Source organism: Hypomesus nipponensis, chromosome 23 (genome assembly GCF_054491055.1).
Source record: "Hypomesus nipponensis isolate SF chromosome 23, ASM5449105v1, whole genome shotgun sequence".
NCBI classification, from domain to species: domain Eukaryota; kingdom Metazoa; phylum Chordata; class Actinopteri; order Osmeriformes; family Osmeridae; genus Hypomesus; species Hypomesus nipponensis.
Window position 1 is genome coordinate 17,779,580 of NC_140383.1, and position 23,862 is coordinate 17,803,441.

Genomic DNA, 23,862 nt, shown 5'->3' on the forward strand with positions numbered 1-23,862 from the left:
GAGAATCCTTTACAGACAATGACTGCTTGAAGTCTGGAACCCATTGACATGACCAAACGCTGAGTTTCCTCTTATGTCAGTGATTCCCAGACTGTCTCTGCTAGGCCCCCCCTTTGGTACATAATATTTTTTGCGCCTGGACACACATACACACTTTGTTTTCAGACTCCATTGCAGTTTATTTCACACACTGTAAGTAATACAAACCTCAACCTTTTTTTAACAAATCAAAGTAAACTGCTATAAACTACAGGTTGCAATAAACTATAGAATTATTTTAAGTGTAACTGTTTTCAAGCATCTTAACTGTGTAATTATGTTCAGTGTAACAGGTTTCTTTAAAAAAATATTCTATTTATTTATTTTTTGTTAATGTCGTTGTGTTGTGTGTTAATGTTGTTGTGTTTTCAACTTTAGTTTGCTTTGCTAATGTTGCTGTGGTGTGCACCCGTGGGCTACCGTAGAAATCAGGTGAATGATCGGCCCACTTGCAGAATATTACACTTTTTTTTTTTTACTTAAACGTATGGGTTTTTAAGTTGCCACTGGCAGGCGATATCGAAGCATTCGCTCTCGCACACTCAGACTGGACTACAGTTTCTTTCCAAGGGCCTTCAGGCTTCTGAATGAACATTGATATGGACATTAACAGTGTTGGGGGTAACGCGTTACAAAGTAAGGCATTACAGTAGTTACACTACTTTTGTTACGTAAAAAGTAACTTAACGCGTTACTTATTTAATTGAATGAATACGTTACTAGTTCCTTGTTCCAAAAAATAACACGTTACTCAAGTTACTCAAGTTTTTTTGGTGGCGAGCCCTCAGCATGTAGCTAAAAGTCTAGGAAAGTTTAGGCTAATTTTCGCTAGGTACCTAAAAAAATGTGTTAATCTGCTAGACGGGTTTCCCTTCGTTCTTTTGGTGAGAAGTCTCACGAACCGGGACTTACCCGGCGTCATGGAGCCGACCAGCTAAATAGTTATTTAAGACTTGCATGTACAGTAGGCTCCCGTAAGGTCACTCTAAATAATGTATTGAACTCAAGCTTGTGTGATGCGTCACTGTATCGTTGCAGCGGTTTAGGATTGGAATTATATTACAGTAAATTAAATAGTCTGGTTCAGTACATAAGTAAAGTGAACACCATTTTGCTACCAGATACATAGCTATAATTACCGTTGCACCTAGATTCAGACCTAGCCCCTGTACATTGTAGACCTAGCTAACTACTAGACTTCTGCCTGGCATTTTACAAAATGATTTATTGATTAAAGAGTTTCTTGATTCAAGAACTTTATGCAAATATTGTTTTTCATTATGGTGGATCATTACCTTGATCCATCTTGCAGTAAAAGGAGGATTTATCATGTTGTATGCAAGTGACACTGAATATTCAGTTCAATATGTGCTATTGTTGAGGTCAACCCATTAAACGTGCCTTCTGGGCATTAGAGACCAAGGTGAATTGTCTTAGAAATAAAAGACTTCTGTTAATGTAACGCAAAAGTAACTTAACGCCTTACTCTCTACAGCAAGTAACTAAGTAATGTAACTAGTTACTTTACAAGAAATGTAACTAGTAACTGTAATTAGTTACCTTATAAAGTAACGTTACCCAACTCTGGTCATTAAAACACTGTCAACACTCACACTTTACACACTGTCACTTCAGCTACTGGTTGCACAATCAGCAATATTTCACTAATTGTACCCTACTTGTCTCTAGGTTAGTATAGATTATAAGGTTAGTAGGTAACCCTTCCTTTTACAGTCCCTTAAGTACTAGGTATTTACATAGAAAGTAAAGGGTATGTTTTGTGTTTTATTGGGTATTACCGATTGGTACTAAGGTGGTAAATACCGAGATAATTTGAAGTATTTACCCATTAACTAAATACTAACGTGCTGGTCATTACTGGGTATGTTTTCTGTATTATTGTATTTTACCGATTGGTACCAAGGTGGTAAATACAGAGATAATTTGAAGTATTTACCCATTAACTATTTACTAACGTGCTGGTTATTACTGGGTAATTTTCACTGGTCCTAATTAGGTAAAGACAGAAGACAAAACTTAGTATTTACCTGGAAACTAAATATTACTATTTAAATACCGCTGGTAGTAAGTTGGTATCTACAGGAGATATGGTAAATTATAATGTGTTATTGGGTAAATACCACTGCTACAAAGTAGGTAAAGACGGCCAAGCTCCAGCACAATTACGAAAAAAATACTCTACTATTACCCTGCAGTTACCTAAGGTTAATGTCAGTAACAGTCCACGTCTAATGAGAATATAAGATATTACTTTCCAATAAAATACCTTTTCAGATACATTTATCGATGATGGCCTCATTTACTTGGCTGGTATACCTACCTCCGCGGGAAGAGTTTTCCTCTACTATCATGGTAAATCTTCTTGGATACTGGGTATGTTCCTGCGCATGTTTGGACTATTTACTCAGTAATTAATCGGAAACTGGACTGTAAAAGGAAGCCGTGTTTGTTTCCATGGCGTTACCAGTCTCTTACCATATCCTTTTCAACTGTTCATTCCCTTTTCCATGCAATAAACACAAGCGTGGTTTATGTTACTAAGAAAAACATGACATTTCACTCTGTAAATTGTAACATTATTTTAAATTAGAGCACTGTTTCCATGGCATGACATGAACAAATACAAAGGGTAAATCACAATTGCCCCAATAATGGCAGTCAAAGCTATGTGCTCTTGTCAACATTTAGTTTTCCGCAGAGGGTCATGCTCCTGGTGCGCCGAACACGATAGCGGTGGATATCATCCTCTGGACTGTGAACTACAAGACAGATCATAAAAAGAAAATAAACATGTTAGCAACGTGGACGAGCAACCAGGCAATATCGATTGAGAGGTAGCTGTCTAGCAGCCTAGCTATAGCCTAACTTTATTTTCAAAATACAATCATTTAATATGCATTTCTATACTTCTTATTGACAAATAAATGATGTAATTAGGCTGTGTGTTATTTTGTGACTTACCTAGTAATGCAAGACTGCTGCTGGAGTTAGCTCACGAAACCAAACAACTGTCAAAACCACCTCATTGATGACAGAAACTTTTCAGAATAAAACCCGGAACTTCCATATATTAGTTGGCAGGTGATTGGATGAGCCATCGGTCTATTATCGTCCATTACCTACCAGTAGAACGATGATTGGACCAGAACATATTTTGAGTCCAAAATTAGCCATTTAAATCTTTGCTAGCCATTTTAATCTCACGGTGTGTGATATCTACGTCCACAGCTGTTCTCGCTAAGAAAATGAAGCTCCTGAGTGCTATTACAACTTAGACCCATTGAACATCTGTTTTAGTAGTATGGCATTTACAAAAATATTACTTCAGAGGACGGCTCAAGGCGTTAAAAGCTTAATAAGAAGGCTCCAAAGGGAGAGGCTGCTGGCAAGGAAAAAAACGATGCCCAGTGTGCAAACACTTCTAAAGAACCAAAACTACCACAGCATCCTTGGCTACCACACAGGATACTCAGATAAATGTGGCAATCGATTATTCTGTATTCTAAAATAAAATAGGTAGAATCTTAGATATTTGTAGACATGTTTTATCTTACAGGAGCTGTAGAAAGACAAACCATAGGGGCCAAACTAATACTGACGTGTTTTTATATGGAGGTTTGTATAGATTTAACCTTTGTATTTGTTCATGTTTGGTCAATAATGTTACAATTTACAGAGTGAAGTGTCACGTTTTCCTTTGAAACAAAATCCCAGTTTGTGTTTATTGCATGAAAAGGGAATGAACAGTTGAAAAGGATATGGTAAGAGTCTGGTAACACCATGGAAACAAACACGGCTTCCTTTTACAGTCCAGTTTCAGATTACTTACTGAGTACATAGCCATGTTTTACCTGGTATCTTCTGGAACTTATATAACAAGTTCATACTAAGGGTAACATTGACAATGTGGTATTCGCTTACAAAGAATATGGTAAGAACCTGGTAACACCATGGAAACAAATATGGCTTCCTTTTACAGTCCAGTTTCAGATTACTTACTGAGTAAATAGTCCAAACATGCGCAGGATGTATCCAAGAAGATTTACCATGATAGTAGAGAAACTCTTCCCGCGGAGGTAGGTATACCAGCCAAGTAAATGAAGCCATCATCGATAAATGTATCTGAAAAGGTATTGTATTGGAAAGCAATATCTTATATTCTCATTAGACGTGGACTGTTACCGGCATTAACCTTAGGTAATTGCAGGGTAATAGTAGAGTATTTTTTTCATAATTCTGCTGAAGCTTGGCCATCTTTACCTACTTAGTAGCAGTGGTGTTTACCCAATAACACATTATAATTTACCATATCTCCAGTGGTATTTAAATAGTATTTATAAGTTTCCAGGTAAATACTAAGTTTTGTCTTCTGTCTTTACCTAATTAGGACCAGTGAAAATTACCAAGTAATAACCAGCACGTTAGTAAATAGTTAGTGGGTAAATACTTCAAATTATCTCTGTATTTACCACCTTGGTACCAATCGGTAATACCCAATAAAACACAAAACATACCCTTTACTTTCTATGTAAATACCTAGTACTTAAGGGACTGTAAAAGGAAGGGTTACCAGTTAGTATAGGATATTATGTGTATTATAGGTTTAGTATACTGCATTGTTTATTATTTTGTATATTAAGGAGGTTTATTATGTTATATGTTAGCTTATTAAAAGGTGTAACCTATGTTCTGAGTACTTATGTCATGTTATGCTTGCGCTGTCTTGTTCAAAGAATTTCTGTGCCAATCTTACCCTGTGTCGTTCTGTGCATCTGACAATAAAATACTTGAACTTGGGTTGCTTTCGCCTTATGTTTTGGGTCATGATCCATCTGTGCAGTCTTCTGTCACATCATCAATAAACACTAGTGTCCCCCCAGTGCCATTGGAAGTCATGCATGCCTATGCCATGACACTGCCTCCATCGTGTTTTACAGATTATGTGGTTTTCTTCTGATCATGAGCCATTCCAAGCCTTCTTCATACTTTTTTCTTATCATCATTCTGGTACAGGGAGATCTTAGCTTAATCTGTCCAAAGAGTGCTGTTTCAGAACTGGGCTGGCTTTTTTAGATTTGTTTTTTTTGGCTAAATCTGGCCTTTCTATTCTTGAGACTAGTGAATGGTTTGAACCTTGTGGTGAACCGTCTCTATTTGCTATTGTGAAGTGTTCTCTTTATGGTAGACATGGAAAATGAAACACCTACCTCCTGGCCGGATGTTGTGAATGGGTTTTTCTTTACAACGGAAAGGATCCTGCGATCATCCGCCACCTTTTTTTGTTGCCAAGCTCACTAAGTATGTTCTTTTTTTTCAGAATGTACCAAATTGTTGATTTAGCCACTCCTAATGTTCCTGCTTTTTTGCCTATTGATGGCCTGTTTCACTTGCATTGAGAGCTCTTTCAACGGCATGTTGTGGGTTCACAGCAACTGCTTCCAAATGCAAAAGCCGCACCTGTAATCAACCCCAGACCTTATACCTGGGGTCAGATGGCTGAGCGGTTAGGGAATCGGGCTATTAATCAGAAGGTTGCTGTTTGACTCCCGACCGTGCCAAATGACGTTATGTCCTTGGGCAGGGCACTTCACTCTACTTGCCTCGGGGGAATGTCCCTGTACTTACTGTAAGTCGCTCTGGACAATAGCGTCTGCTAAATGTGAATGTAATGTACCTAATGAGCGAAGGTAGTTCAGGCAGGGCAATCGGGCCAGATGTGTGTTAGCCAGCACAAGCCCATTGGGCCTCAAAGGCATCAAGGCCACGCGGATACGCACACACTCACTCCTGTTGTTGTATGATCAGTGCTGCTGCTGCCCCAGTGTTTCCGCTAGGATTTTTTTTACCAGTGGGGGCAGGTCTGTCCAAACCCACCCCCCTGCTGCCACGGCAAAATCAACAGAGGAAACACTGCGCCCTCCACCATCCCCTTCTCCCCCTTGCTGTCTGTATGTTCTATCCGTCCGGGGGATTAAGTCCCTATTGCTCCCTGCCTCATATGTCATGTATGCATGTGTCGCATCTAGGAGGCAGAGAGTGCTTCCCTTAGATTATCCACTCCGCCAAAATCAAACCTATACCTATATCCATGTCATGTCAATCCATGTCAATAAATGCTCAAATCTAAAACGTGATTGTCTTGACTGAACTCAATTGGGTGTGCTTGCATTAGAAAGACAGTAGTTACAGCTAGAGCTAGCAACTTAAAACTGCAAGACAGCTGCAGAAATGCCATAGGCAAAGGCCAGGGCATAACTATTTGCTCATTTAACATTGGGATAAAATACACAATTGTGTCATGTAATGTACAATATGATATATGCTGATATTATTAGTACATCTACTTTTGGAAACAGTAGTTTGCAATTTCAGAGAGGCGTTACCATCATGACATTATCCTCTGTTGGACAACACATCCGACAGCGGTCTGTTTTCAATCGTTAAAATAATAAACATGCCTCAAAAACACATTTTCATTTTACGATTTATTATGACATTACTGTAGATTACAAGTCAAACTAGAGAGGGTACAATTTCTGGGAAATTGTGGGGTGTGCTCCTGTATTTTTGTACACCCCTCGATTGTTTAGCTCTTGCGATTCCCACACAGCGGAAGTCTAGTAGTTAGCTAGCTCTACAATTTACCGGGTCAAGGTCTGAATCTAGGAGCAAAACGGAGCAAAGCTGCCAGCTGTATGTGTATGCAGGTAGCCACGCTAGTGCTAAATAACTATTTATCTGGTCGGCTCCATGATGGCTGGTTAGGAGGGCTTGTGAGACTGCTCACCAAAAGAACGAAGGGGAAACCCACTTATCTTGCAGATTAAGATATTAAGTAGGAACCTAGCCAAAAGTAGCCTCAACTTTCCTAGACTTTTAGCTACGGTACTAATGCTGAGGGCTCGCTGATATCGCTGTCTGTCTTACTAGAACATTGTTTCTATGCGTTGTTGCTAACGTCTGATGACGTTGTGACGTTAGGCTAGCACTGAGTTCCCTTGTGCCACATAAGGCAGAAAAAAAAAGCAACGCAATCGTTAACAAGACAAACCTTTTGACACCAACATTGTCAATGTGTTCTAAATATTGAGGTATCCTTAGGGGTGGGAAAATAAATAAAAATAATAAATATATATGAGAGAGAACAATGGTTGTGCTTGCTGAAGGCTTGAACATACCCAATAATAATCATTATATACCTGTACGTGAAGCTCACTGTAACACTGTACAGTGAAAAACATTTAATTCCACTGCTGTTTAGGAAGCAACCGTACATTTTTGGCACTCCCCTTATCAAAAATCCCAGATTAGTATTTCAATTGGTGAAACAATCTGACTAATAAACTGAACATCAATGCCACAGCTTAAACTGTATGCCATTCCCTTCAAGGAGGTCTCCTTTTAGAGCAGACAAACATCTAAAATATGTTGGGCTACAGTAGGCCCAAGGAACAGGATCAATGACCAGGATTGAGAGGGGCTGATGTAGAGGGAGTATTTGAGAAGCTGACAAAGTTGAATGTGCTTTTCCTTACTTAAAACGTGGATAGCCGGTCACATGAGCCCTGAGTCTTCAGACAAGGACGTTACTGAAAATACTCACTTCCAGTAAACTTGTTATAGTGGCCAGTTATCCAAAAATACATTAAGCGTATTTAAGTTTTTGGGGGCATATTTTCACTTTGCAAATGATAGTGTTTGAATGGCGATTTCCATGCAGACACATGCTTGAATCAGGTTGTTTCAGAGGGGTTCAAATGAATGAATACAATAGAGTAAATGCTTAAAATATCACAAGAAGGGAAATACTTAAGGGGAAGTTTAAGTCATGTAGGTAAGGATTATTTTTACACAGGATTGCTATATTTCGTAGTTTTCATGCGATTGTTTCCACTATGTGTGGCTGCCATATAGCCCATCACCATTCCCTCATGCACTACATGAGGAGAACCGTTTCATTCTACACTTCACTCTTGGTATTCTGAAGTGTAAATGAGCAGCAACAAACGTATGCTTTTTAATCTATGCAATCTTCTTAAATAATAAGCATGCATACTTAAAATAAACAGAAATATCAGTTGTAAAATTTAAGTACACAAAATCTCATGTGAACGAGATTGTTTGGAAGGACAGAATCTTTGGATGTTTGATGTTAGTTTAAACAATAGGTTTGGAGGTGATAGAAAAAAGAAGAAAAAAAAAGCGGGCCCAGCTGCAACCGACGCCAGCACATCTCACTATTTCCAAAGAAATTGTACCCTCTCTAGGTGATTAAGAAGAAGCAACTAATAGCCCACACCTGTCCATGATACAAATTTTGAGTCAATTGTCCAATTACTTTTGGTCCCTTGAATAAAAAGGGGGCTACATATTATGGAGCTGTAATTTCTAAACCCTCCCTCCAATTTGACTCCAAAAGCTAAGAGACTGCACCTTAAGCAAATATTCATCATTTAACTAATTGGAATATGTTCTGGTAAAAAGCCAAATTAACAAAACTTGTGTCAGTGTCCAAATATGTATGGATGACTAAATGTAAATGTATGGACTGTGCACTGTATATTGATTCCAATATGGAATATATATGACAATTTGTAACTGATGGGAGTGGATAACTAAACAATCAATAAAACAAATAATTCACCAGAGTACCTCTAACATACCTTATTCTGTCCTCCTTCCCCAGGATCTTCCTTCTCTCCTGCACAGCAGTGCCGATGTTCTTGAGGCTTGCTTTTGGCTTCTCCTGTAAAACCTCACTTCTGTACTCCTTCTCACACAGTGAAGCAGGGGAAAGGGGTGTCTTCAGGACATGATGACTGATCAGATCAATAGCGGTCAGTGATGGCTGTTTATCTGTAATGGCATAAGACAACTTTTTTTCAAGACGGCACTGGCCTTTGACATTACCTATGCCCAAATAGCCTCTCCCAGTGGGTGAAGAGAGTTTAACAGACTGCAGGGCTTCCTCTGTACAGGGGTCAAGCAGAGCAGTGCCTCTACTCCAACTTTCTTCGGACAACCATGTCAAGTTTTCCCCTAGAACTGTATCTGTTTAGTCTGTCCTTAGTACTGTGTCATCTTCTAGAAGGGAAACATTTAAGTCCACTGGGATCTCATTAACTATCCAGTCATCTGCGGAGGAAGATGAGGAATTGCTAATTGCAGGTTGATGATGTAGAAGTGTGTCAGCCCCCGAAAACTTTGATATAGCGCTGGTAACACAGACAGATGTAGCCTTGGACACATTGTCATCCCTGACATTTTCCATATCTTCTGACATTGCCAAACTGGCAGGCAATGAACATCTAGCATGCTGAGGACTGACTGAAATGGAAGATGCTCTCCAGTCCGTTCTACTGATTGGTAACGCCTCAGCATTTGGCCCGGACCTATAGAGGGAAACCAGTAGGGTTTCCACTGCAGTCAGCACAGCCTCCTAAATTGTCGTTGTAAAAAGAGAGGGAGGAACAGTAATTCATTTTAGTACAAGATTCTGGTCGCTTGTTTCTGAGATTACAAGAACATTAAAACATTCATGGGAAAGTAGCCCTGAATCTTTAATGGATAGGGCTTGCCCAATGTATCCCTTGTGGCTCCCCCAAATAGTATCATAGATGCTCCTACTATAAATGCTCTTTTTTTTGGCAACAATTGGTTGTATTGTTGGACAGGATAACTATTGACATCTACATTAACTACAAGTAATATAGTAACTTCAGTGATACTAGTAAACAGGAAATATCACCTTATTGTGAAGCAGAACTTCTGTTTTGTCAGGCTTCAGGTTGACATCTACACTGTAGGCTGGAACTACAATATTAAGCATTAGGATGGGATAGCGACAGCGTGTTGAGTCTGCCAGGTATGGCTGGGCCATGTAGTGCTGCCGCACTAACTAATAGGGTATGAAAACAACCAAAGTGAGAACCAATCAAGCTACAATAAATGCTGAATAAAATGGGGCTTGAAACTCAATATATTTCATGTATATTCAATTTAAATTATATTGGAACATGGCCTTACCTTTAGGATATCTTTTTGTTGGACAGGCCGATTGTTAACAAAGATGAATGCTTTGTCAGGGTTACTGGAGCTGTTAGAACAATAATCCGTACCAGGTTTAGGAAAGTATCCATCTATTGAAATCTGTGAAAGATAGATGATCAAGGATAAAATCCACATAGATACCACAAAAAGAAACACCACCTAATAATAAGACAAATGTATTCATTAAATATAGCTGCAAGCAGCAATGAGGTGGCCAAGCAGTCAAATGACCCATAAAACATTTGAGACATCCTCAGAAGAGGGTAACGAGTACACGCGGCAAGTTTGATGTGAATCCATCAAATATTTGCTGAGATACAACCCAAATTCCTGTTTGCTGGCTTAACGGCTGAGGGTTGCTCTGACGATGATGTGTACCAATTCTGGGGAAGATTGGAAAACAATTGTAGGAGGAGTAGGCTTTCAAAAGGTTTTTGATAAAACTGGAAATGGCGGAAAATCTATATAGCCAGAAATTGACGTCATAGGGTGTGTTGAACTAGTCTTGATCCAGGGATTCCAATAGTACCTCATTTTTGAAAATCAGTCATACGGTTCAAATGTTGTGTGTGTAAACACAAGTCCAACTTTGACCCATTGGTGGCGCTAGAGTGGTCTAATGGGAGCCATGAAACTTGGTGTAAGTATAGAAGGGACTGTCCTTAATGAGTGTGCCAAATTTCTCAAAGTTGTAGAGGGGTTCTAGGGGCTGCCATTGACTCCCATTGCACAAGAATAACGGAGGAATCCTAAATATAGCTGCAAGCAGCAATGGCGGATTCCTCCAAACATTGCGAACCATTGAAAAATGTATATTCTTCACAAATTGTAACTGTATAGAAACATCCAGGCTGCAGACTTACAAATGGGATACCAAATCTGACCAAATCCAAATATAGCTGCAAGTAGCAATCAGGTGGCCAAGCAGTCCAATGACCCAGAAAACATTTTAGACATCCTCAGAAGAGGGTATCTAGTGCACGCAGCAAGTTTGGTGTGAATCCAAAGATTTGCTGAAATACGACCCAACTTCCTGTTTGCTGGCTTAACGGCACATTTTGATTGCCTGTACCAGGCAAACTGTTTTGAAAAAAAAACAAAAAAAAAACGTGATAGCTTTTGTTAGAATAGCTAATGGTAGACATGAAACTTGGTGTAAGTATAGAAGGGACTGTCCTTAAAGAGTGTGCCAAATTTCGCAAAAAGTTATATGGTTCTAGGGGCTGCCATTGACTCCCATTACACGAGAATAATAATAATAAAACCTACAATGGCCGCGTTTCCCAGATTCGATCGTTATTAAGGACTAAAGAAGGCTCTTAAGAAGGGTGAGGCTAAGAAGGAGCGCTAAGATAGGGGTGTTTCCCAGACGCGTTCTTAACTGCCTTCTTAAGATCTCGCCAAAGAAGCCTTTTAAGAAGCTCTTAGTGGGAGCTGTCCACCGCCGTGGTGTTGAAACTAAATCAAATCAATGCCAGGAAAATCGATCACCCACCACTTTATCATTGCATGAATCACACACAACACCGTGTAAGGCCGTAATCATAATACATATTGGGGGGACACATCCCCCCAATATTCAAATCTGGTTAAAATGTCCCGCCCAATATATTGATATAAAAATATAAATGTGCTACGCTACGACAGGCAACTACGCATGCTGTCCGAAATTATCATAAAAAATGTAATTCGTACCCACCAATGTTGACTCCATGGCTACGGCCTTGAGCCCTATACAGTGCCTTGCGAAAGTATTGGCCCCCCTTGAACTTGTTGACCTTTTGCCACATTTCAGGCTTCAAAACATAAAGGTGTAAAAAAAAATCTACAACAAGTGTGACACAATTATGAAGTGGAACGAAATTTATTGGATATTTTGAACTTTAACAAATCAAAAACTGAAAAATTGGGCGTGCAAAAGTATTTGGCCCCTTTACTTTTAGTGCAGCAAACACTCTCCAGAAGTTCAGTGAGGATATCTGAATGATCCAATGTTAACCTAAATGACTCAAGGGCTCAAATGACTAATGATGATAAATAGAATTCACCTCTGTGTAATCAAGTCTCCGTATAAATGCACCTGCTCTGTGAAAGTCTCAGAGGTCCGTTTAAAGCGCAGATAGCATCATTAAGAACAAGGAACACACCAGGCAGGTCCGAGATACTGTTGTGGAGAAGTTTAAAGCCGGATTTGGATACAAAAAGATTTCCCAAGCTTCAAACATCCCAAGGAGCACTGTGCAAGTCATAATATTGAAATGGAAGGAGTATCAGACCACTGCAAATCTACGAAGACCCGGCCGTCCCTCTAAACTTTCAGCTCATACAAGGAGAATACTGATCAGAGATGCAGCCAAGAGGCCCATGATCACTCAGGATGAACTGTAGAGATCTACAGCTGAGGTGGGAGACTCTATCCATAGGACAACAATCAGTCGTATACTGCTCATCCATAAAAAAACCTTTATGGATGAGTGGCAAGCAGAAAGACATTTCTTAAAGATATCCATAAAAAGTGTTGTTTAAAGTAAACAAGCCACCTGGGGGACACACCAAACATGTGGAAGAAGGTGCTCTGGTCAGATGAATCCAAAATCAAACTTTTTGGCAACAATGCAAAACGTTATGTTTGGCGTAAAAGCAACACAGCTCATCACCTTGAACACACCATCCCCATTGTCAAACATGGTGGTGGCAGCATCATGGTTTGGGCCTGCTTTTCTTCAGCAGGGACAGGGAAGATGGTTGAAATTGATGGGAAGATGGATGGAGTCAAATACAGGACCATTCTGGAAGAAAACCTGATTGAGTCTGCAAAAGACCTGAGACTGGGACGGAGATTTGTCTTCCAACAAGACAATGATCCAAAACATAAAGCAAAATCTACCATGGAATGGTTCACAAATAAACAGATCCAGGTGTTAGAATGGCCAAGTCAAAGTCCAGACCTGAATCCAATCGAGAATCTGTGGAAAGAACTGTAAACTGCTGTTCACAAACGCTCTCCATCCAACCTCACTGAGCTTGAGCTGTTTTGCAAGGAGGAATGGGCAAAAATTTCAGTCTCTCGATGTGCTTACTTACAGCTGTAATCGCAGCAAAAGGTGGCGCTACAAAGTATTAAGTTAAGGGGGCCAAATACTTTTGCACACCCAATTTTTCAGTTTTTGATTTATTATTATTATTTATATGTGGCAAAAGGTCAAAAAGTTCAAGGGGGGCCAATACTTTCGCAAGGCACTGCACATGATAGTTGATATGGGTTGTGTGATGGTAGTGGTAGTGGGTTTTTTGTTGGGAGTAGGGTGGTGCTGATATCCCTGCTTGGTGACTGGTGGTGACGGCGTAGGGGCTGATAGACATCAAAAGAGTTTGACAAGCTCCTCTCTGGTCTGGACACCAGCTTGGTGGAGTGCTGCTCGGGATTCGCGGGGGGCGAGGTTGGGGGCTTCATCTTCCGATGATTCCCCATCCAAGCGCAGCCCCCCCAACGAACGATGGATACTGAGGGCAAAATTGCAGCGGGTCGCCCTCCGGATGTGTGGTGACACTAGAGTGACGAGGCGTTGGATCTCCATACGGGGAAGCCGGTACTTGGACTGGACAGCCCGGTCCGACAGCACATTCAGTGGGGATAAGTGCTGACGCACATAGGCATTTATATAAACTATCTGGCTTCGCGCATGGTAACGCTGTTAATTAGCAGCGAGAATATGCTGTATTGCAGCCATGGTGTCTCACTTCAGCAACGCCTTATATTTATAGACTGAGGTGGAGCCTCGATCTCTTGATGAGGTTCCAGCCGAGTTCAATTACACCTGTCAGTTTCCCTGATATCTGTGAAATACCTGAGGGTTGTTGATGTTTTTATATCTAACGTAAACTCATGCAGATGCCAAATGTTTGTGAAAACGTAATGAGTGATAGTAATGATGATTCATTTTATTTATGTAGCTACAGGAACACATGGGCAATTATTTATTTTTATATTGTTATTTTTCTTCTTATGCTATAATTTTTCTTGTTCTGCAGCCGTGGGCGCACATTTATCATCACGCATGGTTTTAGTATTCCTTTGAGTGTCAGGTATAACTTTCCTTGACACGGCTGCAGTGAGTGTTGAGTCGCTAAGAAGGCTGTTAAGAGTGGGTCAGGCTGATCTTACATTTCCTTCTTAGTGAAAGATCTTCTTAAGCTAAGAACAACTCTGGGAAACTCTTAAGAGCGCTCCTAAGAAGCTCTAAGCGTTTAAGAGCTTATTAACAAATCTGGGAAACGCGGCCAATAACAATAGGTTTCCTCCTACCGGGGGAACCCTAAATAATAATAGTAATAAAACAATAGGTAATTGTTTTAAAAATAATAATAACAATAACAATAGGTGCCTCGCAGCTTCGCTACTTGGCCCCTAATAAGAAAAGGTAGAAACAGTTAAGTGGCTTCGCCGCTTCGTGGCTTGGCCACCAATAATAAGAAGAAGAAAAGGAAGAAACACTTAAGTGGCTTTGCCGCTTGGCCACCAATAACCACCGCCATATCTATGTCTGTCACTGACCTCTGGTTGCTCTAGTCGATGATGACAATGGACAAGATTTGTTACAGTGTTTGCCCCGAGTGTGGCCAGGAGGGCCATCCTGTGATCTGTTGCTTTGGTCTTTTGCCATACTACAACCTGTGGAAATACAATAGAAACAGCAAAGCGTTTCAGTTCACCTAACAAAACACCAATTGGATTATAAAACAAAGCACTTAAACAACACTCTCTCCATTGCGATTACAAAAAGGTACTTCCAAGTCTAAGTTGCCAAAATTGGGATAATAATTGCACAATAAACTGTGGAAAACCATAGGAAAAAGGGTGTAGCCAAGTCCTTTTTGGAATGTCATCTGAATATACAGTATTTATATTACATATGTATTTAAATACATTTGAAAACCGTTCAAAATATATTCTTTCAATTGCCTTGTCCTTGTATTTGAGTTTACTTAATAGGTTGTTTATTGTTTCTTTACAGCTTGAACGTACACTATATGGCCAATAGTACATGGAGACCTGCTTAAATAGCTCATTCTACAATCATGAGCATTGATTACATTTACATTTACATTTATGTATTTAGCAGACGCTTTTATCCAAAGCGACTTCCAAGAGAGAGCTTTACAAAAGAGCATAGGTCACTGATCATAACAAAAAGGTAGTTCCAAACACTGCAAGCAGCCAAACATGAAGCATACATTGTGGAAAACTAAACAAGTGCCAAAGGGAAGACCCATAAGAGCATGCAGTTATCCAAGTTACAAATTAAAACAACATGAACCCCAAAAAGTGCAAGACTGTACCTGTAGAAGAACAATCAACAGTAAAATATTTCAGAGCGAGTACAAGAGTTAACTTCGTTATAACTAACCTACAGGAGCAACAACTCTCTCAATAAGAGAGTTGTGATCCTGGAGGAAACTAACATCAGGTCCAATCAAGCAAGCATTCCTAAGTGCCGTTGTACTCCCGGAACAAGTGTATCTTGAGCCTTTTCTTGTGGGGAGACAGTCAGTGTCCCTGATGGAGGTGGGGAGCTGGTTCCACCATTGGGGGGCCAGGCAGGAGAAGAGCTTGTGTTGGGACCGGGCAGTCTTGAGCGGTGGGACCACCAGGCGGTTGACCGCAGGTGACGGGTGGGGGTGTAAGGCTGCAGGAGAGACTTGATGTAGTCGGGTGCAGTCCCGTTTACTGCTCGGAAGGTCAGTACCAGGGTCTTGAATCTGATACGGTCGTTGATGGGTAGCCAGTGGAGAGAGATGAGAAGCGGGGTAACATGGGAGCGTCTGGGTAGATTGTAGACCAGGCGGGCCTAGGGATGGGTATCGAGAACCGGTTCTGTAAGGACCCGGTTCCAAATTCTCAAAACCCGAATATCAATAAGGTCCAAGCTTATCGATACCGCTATTGAGACCAAGTAATATAATGTAACGTTGGCTTATGTCTCGAGAAATAAGTAATGTTATTTAAATCAAATCGCTGGTGCACAAACATACAACGTATAAACTAATAAAATGACTAAATTCAATTGAATGGCCTGCCAACCGCCTTTAAACTAAACAAAGAAGAATGTTATTGCCTCAAGCGCTACCTAGGTAGCGAGCTCGCTTCATTTATAAAATGTTGTTACTAGCTACAATGGCAGAACGCACGAAACGGTCAAAGGCTTGGCTACATTTTATTAAAGCCAAAGATAAAGACGAAGCAAAGTGCAATATATGTTCTAAAGTAATTTCTTGTAAAGGGGGGGAAACAACTGCGATGAAAAGGCACCTCAACGTTGTGCATCAGATAAAGATAAAAAGCAGTACTTCGACTGTCTCAGAGTCGCAACGGTGCAAACTCCAGCTGCCTTTGCAGGACAATCATCTGGTGAGCGCACCACAACTTCGTAGCGAGTCTCCGTCGTTGACAATAATAAGCCAATTCAGGGCTCAACAGTGCAACTATTTCACGCGCATATGCCCCTAAAATTTGATGTGTGCGCGAACTGCAAAAATAATTTACGAGCACATTGTGTGAGTATAGACAAGCCTCCCCCCTCACTGTTGATAATTCAAAACATAGCCACCGCAAGCATGGCTCTGTGGGATGCTTAAACATCGTGTTAAACAAAAACAGAGACAGAAGAAAATAGGGATAAGATAAGGAAGGTTTGGGTTTGGTTAGCTGGTCATTTAGCTATATCAGGTGCATTTTGTTGAAACGTGTTCAACTTTTCATAAAGTCGATGAGCTTGACAATGTCACTTCGTCAACCAACCAATCACAGTCTAGTTACTCATCCAGGTTGTGGACAGATTTAGGTTATAGCCAGAGTCAGATCCATTGTGCCTATTTGCTCCTTTTAACCAGCCTCCTCCTGAGAGCAACACGTTCCCCTTGTTCTATTTTACATCTGTTTTACTTAAGAAATAGAAAAGTATCGATAGTGGTATCGATAAAGACTCGAATCGTTAAGCAGTCTCCAATTTTATCAATATCGATAAAAATTAACGATACCCATCCCTAGGCGGCCCGCTGCGTTCTGAATCCTCTGAAGAGGGCGGGTTGCACATTCTGGGAGACCAGCGAGCAGCAGTAGTCCAACTTGGAGAGGACCAGTGCTTGGACCAGCAGCTGGGTGGAGTGCTCAGACAGGTATCTCCGGAGGTTGTAGAAGGTGAATCTACACGACTGGGAGACTGCAGCAATGTGGGCCGTGAGGGAGAGCTCGTCATCCATGGTAACCCCAAGGTTCCTGGCAGAGGATGAAGGGGTCACCGTCGCAGATCCCAGGGTGATTGACAGATAGTGGGAGATGGAGGGTTTAGCCGGGATGATGAGAAGTTCTGTTTTGGCAAGGTTCAGCTGGAGGTGGTGCTCAGACATCCAGGCGGAGATGTCTGTGAGGCAGGCCTCAATCCTAGCTGAGATCCCCGGATCAGTTGGGGGGAACGACAGGTACAGCTGCGTGTCGTCAGCGTAGCAGTGGTAGGAGAAGCCATGGGAGGTGATGATTGGTCCAAGTGAGGTGGTGTACAGAGAGAAGAGGAGGGGTCCAAGAACGGAGCCCTGAGGGACAACAGTGGAGAGCTGGCCTGATAGTTTGCCTCCCCAGGACACCTGGTAGGATCTTCCCAACAGGTAGGATGAGATCCACTGGAGTGCAGTGCCAGTGATGCCCTTATCAGAAAGTCTGGAGAGCAGGATCTGGTGGTTAACCGTATCAAACGCTGCAGAAAGGTCCAGCAGAATGATGATGGATGACCTGGAAGCTGCTCTGGCAGACCGGAGGGCAGTGGTGACTGAAAGGAGGGCAGTCTCTGTGGAGTGGCCAGTCTTGAAGCCCGATTGGATGATTTTCTTCCATTCAGGGGAATAACTATTAATAATAAGCAGGAAGATCTTAATTAATCTTCATTTGTTTTAAGGAATCTAGTCAACAGTAATCAGTAATCATAGTTGGAGACAATTTCAGACAAATCACTCGATCTTAGCGTTTTTTGGTGGATTAACCTAGTCCCTCCCACCAATCAGCAAAGAATATTGTAAAAACGTGCAGTATGAGAATATGTCCTAAGTAATAAAGGACACCTGAGAATACATGGATTTAAGCATGTATAAAAAAAAAAAATCTGGTAATCAGATACCTGACAATATAAAGTTATTACCTCTACAACCCTGCGAGGCGTATTTGCCAGCTTTATCACATAAGTATGGGTTTTATATGCTTGTGAGACTCAAGGTACCTGTAGCTAGAGGGGGACACCTTGTGGCTAGGCATATAATTCAAGGTTAAGAAAATGAAATGGTTCTGAAAAATAACACCTAATGTTTGCAAAGTTTGATTTGTATGCCATTTTAGTTCAGCTTTCCCTATAACATACAGCAAGGACTTTTGTAATGGCATTTTTTGACACAGTTACAACGTATGTGTTTATAAGAGACTGAGGTTGTGTTTAAACAAATGGTAAGATAAGGTATTTAAGACTGATCTAATCAATGGCCTAGCCTGACGTTGTCATACTCATAATTCTAGTCAGAATATGGGTCTGAAAACTCTCCGTTGGGCTGTGACTATGGGGCGTTTCAACCGAACTCGTAAAACAAATGCCTCTTCGCTCAATTGGATAGACCTACAACCAATCAGAGCAATGTAATATGTTGTTTGTTGAAAACGAATTCAACCCAAGGGCTCTTTCGTGAAATTGTTGATTAAGTTACTGTTGATCATCTGTCCATCATCGTATAAAGCCCGCTCTGGCAATTTCATTGGTCCACCAAGATCCTGGTTTTATAAGGGAGAACTTGTCTGAATGTCCTTATCACTCTTGCGAACAATCTGTGGTTAGCACCTCCTTCGTAATGACTGATCACATAGTGCTTTGTTAAATCATATGTAATTGTTCCAACTAAATAAATTGTATTGAAACTGCATCTATTCAGTTTTACACAGTGCCAATTGAATTCTGCCTTTACACTTTACAAACAGCATTTGTCTATACAATTTCTCTTCTGAAAATCAATAATCACATTTGACAAGGTCATGCATTTATGCTACCTTATTGTGAATGAAGATGAGCCTTAGCGCTGGTTTTAAGATGGCGTAGGCCATCATGATGTCTTGCACTTTCTTCAGTTCTTCTTTGCACTTCTTTATGTTGGCACAGTACTGCCTTCTCACAGGAAGACTTTTAAAAAGCTTCAACACACTAACTGTGGTACCTAAAATGAAAAAAATTGAGGTTATGGGGTAGTACAAGATTTAGCTTTTTTTGTTGTTTTCACATGGGACAGACTTTTAAATAGTTAAATAAAAATTCAATGTAAACAAAATTAAGATATGTATTGCATTCACTATTGGCAATTTATGCTCTGTAATTGTAAAATCTGACAATTTTATATGAATAAGAAGAAAAAAAAATCCCATTTAGGGCTGGGCAATATGGGTAAAAAATCACAATAGATATTTATATTTCCTTTCGATAACGATAATTAAGACGATAGACCACAGATCCGTAGTAGTAGCAAAGTAAGTCTTTTCCTCAACTTTTTCCCTACACTCGGCATGAAGTTTAGGCAGCGTGGTGTGAGAGAAATGTGTGCAGTCAGGGAGCACGTACCTGGGGTCAAGTAACTTATGCTTTTTTTAAACTTTAAAAAAGCTTTTTATCAATACCTTGGCGCAAACTCACACTTTCTGCATGTTCCAACGAGTGATTTTGCTTCAGGTGGTAAAAAAGGTTTGTCGTATTTGGTAGCCACCTGTTTGTTTACTACACAATTTGCACCGAATATTGCTCTGCTCTTTGTCGGATTTCAAAAAGACAAATCACTTCCAAATAACTGAAGACAACCCCTTTTTATCAATCATTCTAAATTGGAAGTTGCTCCCTCACCATAGCTATCACTGCCACTGTTTTCGGCAATAAGACTAATTTTCCGCGGTTAACATTAGCTACTCCATTTGAGGTGCTAAGTCAGTATATTTTAGTTAGCGTACGTAGGCTACCATTTCTCTGCAACTTCCTGCTGCATAACAGAAATTAAATGGACTGCTGTTCCTAATTATTCCCTATCAACATTATCGAAAATGAATTAATGTTACGATATCTTTATTTAGGGAAGTCATTACTTCGATAAATCGATTAAAAAAATAGCGCCCAGCCCTATTCCTATTTGTAAATAATGTTTTGGATCTGCCATGTAATATTGTTTATTTAGAAATATAAAGTGGGACCTTTTGCTAGATGAGTGGGCATCTGTGCAGTGACTTTGCCTTTGTGGTCTAGCACATACTGGGTACTGACATCATCTTCAATAGTCTTAGTTGTGACAGTTACCTGGTGAGACAAATACAATTATACAATTATAATTTTGACATGCTTGATTGCAGCATAGAAAAGACTAGGCTATGTTAAGCATGGTCCCAAAATGATAAGGGCTCAACTACTCAGACTAGTAAAACAGTCCTTAATTAAGATTGTTGTATCAATACCCTCGTGCAGGGGTTTCAAACTTTATAATCTGCATAATCAATTAGAAATAGAGTGCACCACATACCCCCATCTGATATAGTCATATTATAGAATGTATCACATTCCATATAAACAAACAAAACAATGACCCAACTATTTGAAATATTTCAGCTTTCACATCAGGAATACAGTGTATAGTGGCTTGTAAAAAATGCAGAACTTTGGGTTATAATTGGTCATGCATTTTGCAGACATTGCAAAAACAAGACATCATAATTGGCTGGTACAAACACACAAATTAGCCATGTGTGCACTGGTAGTCAGCACGCAATTGAAACCATCATTAATACAAAATGCACCCAATGCTCCCAAAAGCATGTGTAAAGTTCATAGAACAGAGAAAATTAACATCTATTAGATCGCAAAATTATAGTAAATACAATGCATTGTGCGCCATTACAGATTTTTTCTTGCGTATCCCCTGAACATTAGTTTGCGTACCCCAAGGGGTACCCCCAGTTTGAAAACCAATACCCTAGTGTAGCCACAGCCATTTATCACCTCTGCCACGGCACAGATGGATCCCAAAGCTTCTCCTCTGAATCCGTATGTCTCCAGGCACTCCAGGTCATCATAGCTACACATTTTTGAAGTGTAGTGTTTCAAAGCCATCACATGTGCATCTGCAACTTTAATTCCCGACCCATTGTCTCTAACCTCAATTTGATCCAGTCCATAGTTCTCCTGAGAGTAATAAACAAAAAAGCGATAACAGAGAGGACTACAATTATATTACACTATATCACAACTAGATAAAACCATAAGAATAAAATCATATATGCTACTCAAATGGCAAGGGAATGTATCATACAACAAACATTGTATGGAAGTTTGGTTGTTTAAAAATGTGTGCCAATTCTTATTCATTTAAATTACTTTTTAACTTCCAAATACCATGGACAATGTGATAGATTGCATAACACTGACCTAGGACAATAGATTAGGATTATAGTGTTGAGTAGTAGAAAATAAATACTTTACCAATTTTAACTCAATACATGAGGCACCAGCATCCAGGGAGTTCTCCAGCAACTCTTTTACCACATTCACCACACAGGTGATGATTTGGGAGCTGGACAAGAGTCGCACAGTGTCTGCAGGCAGCCGTTTCATTTCTGCGCCTGTAAATGACTAGCACAAACAAGCAAACCTAAATGTGGTGTAATCTGTCTCCACACAAATTGGATGATAATTTGGGCAGAGAATTTGGAACCACCCTCTTATAACTGGGAATGTGGCTGTGTTTAGAATTAACCAATCACATTCATGACACACCTGCCATCATTTAAAGTGACTCTGATTAATCACAAATAAAAGTCAGCTGTTCCAGTAGGATTTTCTTGACTTTTTCTTATGCTGGGGACACACTACAGAATAATCGGGCCGATTTTGCCCCTTCCGACAATCCTAGGTAACATCCCGATTATCGTGATGGTTCTACAGATTATTTTATCAGATGTTCCTTTGGTGTGGGGTGTTTCAAGAGTGACCGAATCTGCTCGGAAAGACGTCGGAGGCGCCCCGATCGCGAATCCTAAATAATCAACATGTTGAATATTTACGATCAGAAATCCTGATGTGTGGGGGGAACCCGAGTTTATCACGTGAAACGAAACCATTTACAATCAGAAAGCAAGCTGAGAGAAGACGGAAGCAAAACAAACGGAGTCACGGCGCAGCACAAAGTAAGATGGAATTGTTTGTGGCAACAGCAAACCTTTTTCTTTTCTTTTTGTGAATTTTCTGTGAAAATCATTCCAAACACTATCATTGTAATTTCTTCCTGCATATCGTCTGCCATGCTTATTCTTAAATCTCGACAGATAGTGAGATTTCTTGTGTTAACAGTCGGGACACTGGTTGGAAATCTGTTTGTGTGTGGTGTGCTGTCTTTGTCAATTAATGGCACACCACACACTGTAGGAGCAAAACGGCTAATTCTATGATTTTTTTTCCTCATGTTTGTAGTCTCTCACAGTTTGAAGATTTGAAGATCTTGTAAGATTTAAAACATTGTTTAGTGTGTCCCCAGCATTAGTTGCATCTCAGAGCAAAAGCTATGGTCTGCAGAGAGCTTCCAAAGCAGCAGAGGGATCTCATTGTTGTAAGATATCAGGTAGGAGAAGGGTACAAAATAATTTCCAAAGCATTAGATATACCATTGAACACAGTGAAGACAATCATCAAGTGGAGAAAATATGGCACAACAGAGACATTACCAAGAACTCGACATCCCTCCAAAATGTATGAAAAGATGAGAAGAAAACTGGTCATTGAGGCTTCCAAAAGGCCTACAGCAACATTACAGGAGCTGCAGTAAGTACTGGCTGAGTGCTACATGTGACAACAATCTCCCGTATTCTTCAAATGTATGAGGTAGGGTGGCAAGATGGAAGCCTTATCTTACGAAGAAAAACAACCAAGCCTGGTTGAAGTTTGTAAAAACAAACATCGTCTCCCAAAAGCAAGTGGGAAAATGTGTTATGGTCTGATGAAACCAAGGTTGAGCTTTTTGGCCATAATTCCAAAAGGTATGTTTGGTGCAAAAACAACACTGCACATCACCCAAAGAACACCATACCCACAGTGAAGCATGGTGGTGGCAGCATCATGCTTTGTGGCTGTTTTTCTTCAGCTGGAGTCAGGGTGAAGGGAATTATGAACAGTTCCAAATACCAGGGGCCTCATGTATAAACGTTGCATACGCACAAAAAGCTTGCGTACGCTGGTTTTCACGCACACTTTTTGATGTATAAAGATTTACTTGACGTGGGAATATGAGGGATGTCACGGAAAGTTTTGAGTAGACGTGAGAACGTGCTGACTGTCCAAAGTCTTGTCTGGCTCTGTAACATGGCAAATTCTAACTGAATAATGCCAAAACTCACCAAACATTACAAAATATAGTTTCCACTACTACGTTTATGACGTTGACTATTCAAAATACATAAAAACAAAAGTTTGATCATTAATGTGGATGATCACATCAAAATGCCAAAAACCAAAACGGGAAATACTATATAGCCTTCTGTCTAATCCGCCACCACTTCTGTTAAACTTGAGGGTGTCAAACGAACAACAAAATCACTCAGAAAATGCATGCCACGTTAACCCTATAGCTGCCATGCTGTTACAATGCGCCACCGCTCGTTTCTTCATGTAAAGTTTTTATCGGACCATTTCTTCTTAATTTCTG

The 23,862-nt window shown here is 40.3% G+C and overlaps 1 protein-coding gene across 1 annotated transcript in view; it reads right to left on the reverse strand.

The window, feature by feature from the left end:
• Nucleotides 1-23,862, reverse strand: part of pms1 (PMS1 homolog 1, mismatch repair system component) — a gene marked incomplete at its 3' end in the record, with an annotated part of 147,613 nt that overhangs the window by 111,854 nt on the left and 11,897 nt on the right. Inside the window, 8 exon segments of the mRNA XM_084688535.1 lie at nt 8,724-9,499; nt 9,809-9,958; nt 10,087-10,209; nt 14,666-14,782; nt 19,190-19,353; nt 20,369-20,471; nt 21,168-21,350; nt 21,648-21,797. Of these exon segments, the coding sequence (XP_084544661.1) occupies nt 8,724-9,499; nt 9,809-9,958; nt 10,087-10,209; nt 14,666-14,782; nt 19,190-19,353; nt 20,369-20,471; nt 21,168-21,350; nt 21,648-21,779 (1,748 nt within the window).